Source organism: Propithecus coquereli, unplaced genomic scaffold (genome assembly GCF_000956105.1).
Source record: "Propithecus coquereli isolate 6110/MARCELLA unplaced genomic scaffold, Pcoq_1.0 Scaffold440, whole genome shotgun sequence".
Classification (NCBI taxonomy): Eukaryota; Metazoa; Chordata; class Mammalia; order Primates; family Indriidae; genus Propithecus; species Propithecus coquereli.
Genome location: NW_012150175.1, coordinates 1,933,679 through 1,936,615, shown reverse-complemented (window position 1 = coordinate 1,936,615; position 2,937 = coordinate 1,933,679). Strand labels below are relative to the sequence as shown.

Sequence of the window (2,937 nt, the reverse complement as noted above, 5' to 3'; positions counted from 1 at the left end):
GACATATTTGAAACACGGACTTGGCGGGGAGGACCAAGGGCAACATACGTAACCTAAACATCTGTACCCCCATAATATGCTGAAATAAAAGAAAAAGAAAAAAAAAAAAAGAGTTTGAGCTGAGCCGGCATTTTGGTCAAACTGTGAGGTAATGTTCTTAATGCTCAGACTAGAGTGAGGAGATAGTTTGGGAAGGTGGAGAAGATTTGGCTCTACTTTATTCTGGTTTTTATTGAAGTTACCAGAACAATAAAAATAAATAAATTTAAAAAAATAAAAGCTGATGAGCCAAACAGACTTGAAGCTAAATATAATTTGATATCGTCTGCCTTGTTGTTCCTTGTGCATTAAGATATTTATTGTTTACCATATTACAGAAAAGTATTTCTTTTTTTATAAGCAGAAAAATTATTAATTTCAGCACTAAATAATGGTTTACCATTGTTTAACCCATAGACTAAAGTCTCGTCAGAGGAAGGTCTTTCATTTTTTATTCTGAATGGTGAAGAAGGCTCAGCTTTGGACCAGTCTTCAGAGCAGGTGGGATTTGTTCCCCTCCCTCCCACTTCCTCAGCCTCAGGAAAAATAATTCTTTATTAAAGGTATAGAATGAAATACATGGATGGGGCATGAAATTTTTATTATCTCACCGTCCTTTTACCTTTGAGAAGCTGTTCATAACAATAATACTATTATTTATGTATATAATATTATAATAATACCTCACATTTATTGAGTGCCTACTGGATGCCCAATGTTATACTGAGTTTTTAAAGTGCATTGTATCATTGTGAAGAAGGCATTATGATTATCTTTACTTTATAGGTAAGGAAACTGAGGCACAGAGGTAGAGCCGGGAAGTATAGGCTGTCAGCTTAAGCACCTGGGTTTTCTTTATCATTTGTTGTTCCTGTCCTTTTCAAGTGCCCCACATTGTTCTCCATAATCTCTATTACTCCTCATAGTTTCCCATTTCCTCCTCCCTCCTAGTCCAACAGTGTACCTGGGCCAGGTGCTGTGATTGTGACCACTTTTCCTTCTCGTGGGGCAAGCATGAAAGAAATTTGGTCAGTAGGGGTTGAGGTTGGGGCAAATGGACTATGTGGGCATGAGGACATCTAGGTTTAGATGAGTGCTGTTTAGAGGAATTTTCTGGGAAAGCTGTCTGCCCTGCATCTGGTGACTTTGGGGCGCATACGAAACTACTGTCTCCATCACAGGGAGGAGAAAGCTACTATTTTTGAAGGGGGCTGAGTTTGAGTGTAGCCCCTTTCTGCTGGGAGAAAGGGAAACCCTGGTCCCATGCATCTCATCTGTGCAAACCAGAGTGAGGCCTGAGGTTACTTTCAGATGGTTCTGCTGGTCATACCATAGTTAACAAGGCCTGTTCCTGTGAGATGGGGCAGGGGGCGGGCAGTATTTTTTTAAACAATATTCACTTATAGTCATGTAGATTTATATCTTCTGATCTCAGACTCCCTGTCGCACAATAGCCAACAGCACTGGCATTGCTCTGCTGTGAGCTTTGATAGTGAAGACCAAGAAAGTGATCTGGGATAGCAGCTGGAGTTAGCCTATATTTAGAGAAATAGTTGGGCAGATAGGGCTTATATGGGTTGAGATCACAGCTTGTCTTAGGCTAAAAATATAAGCAGATTTGGTAGGGCTCATAAATCAGAGTCTGGGGTCCAAGATGAGAGCCCAACATACTCAGCCATCAGGGAAGACCTTAGCTCTGAAGGCAGGTTGGAAGTTGTGGCCCATACCAGGGGTGCTGTGAAGGAAGCTTGGTAATGGGAGTTCGAGCTGGAGCAAAGAGCCCTGTTTAGTCTATGATTGGAATCTTCAGACATCTCTCCTATGTATAGACCCTTCAAATCTTGCTCCTAGAAGTTGGTATCATACTTTATTTGAATTCTGAAGAAGACATCGCAAAGATTTCTGAATATAAAATATTTTCTTGATTTTATGACAGGGATAGGAAGGAGGGTGTGATGATATAACTTCATACGAACCTAGGTGATGCTTATTTAATTTTGTCAGAGTTGATCAAAGCCATGTAGGTTCTCTATTTAAAGGAGTTATGTGATTAATTCTTTAATTCTTTTTGTTTTATAATTTACCCTAAATGTATGGTTTTGAGAATTGAGGGATTTTTATTTGCATAACTCATACACGTTCTCTCTTGTTCATTATATATATATTTCAAATTAGACAAGGAAAATCATCTAAAATAAATTGATGGTTATATTTTTGTGAATAGACTCATTAAATTTCTGATTATGATATAAAGTATACTTTAGTAATATGTCTGTTTCCATACCTATGTTCAGATTATTTTATAACTTTTATATATATCATATTTCAGAATTTCACTGTAATCACTCTGCCAGACTTCTATGTTGAATTGAAATTTCTTCTTTCTTTTTTTTCTTAAACCTTCTAGAAAGCAGCATTCCGACTCCACAGCACTGTAAGTAGTACTACTTTCTGAATGATTAAAAAAATGGGGTTTAAGACCACATAGTCTGGTGCCTCTGGACCCTGCCTTACACTGTGAATTCTCAGTAGTTGAAGTATTGTAGTCCAGTATCTCAGAACATTTTCTATAGTGGAGGAGGGGCTTAAATTATAGTTCTATATCAGCAGCTTTCATTGGAGAATTATAAAGGTGAGCTATAGAAAAACCATATTGTATGATATTAAGCCAAAGTGAGTTCCATTATGTTCAGTAAAATTTCATTTCAACTAGAACTTGATCTGGGTGACACGGATCAGGAGCACAGTTCACAGTAAGGTTCCAGTACCTTTCATTTATGTGCATTTTAATCATTGGGGGCAAGTATGTAGACTTATTTTTGTTTTTAATATTCAACAGAAACCAGTAAATGATAGTTACTCCAAACACTTTTCAACTAGAACTTGATCTGGGTGACA

At 37.7% G+C, this 2,937-nt stretch overlaps 1 protein-coding gene across 1 annotated transcript in view; it reads left to right on the top strand.

Moving 5' to 3' along the window:
• The window catches only part of LOC105818460 (chromosome unknown open reading frame, human C10orf131), a 33,856-nt gene extending 31,362 nt beyond the window's left edge, over nucleotides 1-2,494 (top strand). Inside the window, exons 8-9 of the mRNA XM_012654455.1 lie at nucleotides 457-540; nucleotides 2,447-2,494. Coding sequence (XP_012509909.1) covers nucleotides 457-540; nucleotides 2,447-2,494 — 132 coding nt within the window. The remainder of the gene's footprint in view (nucleotides 1-456; nucleotides 541-2,446) is intronic.
• Nucleotides 2,495-2,937: the final 443 nt, after the last annotated feature.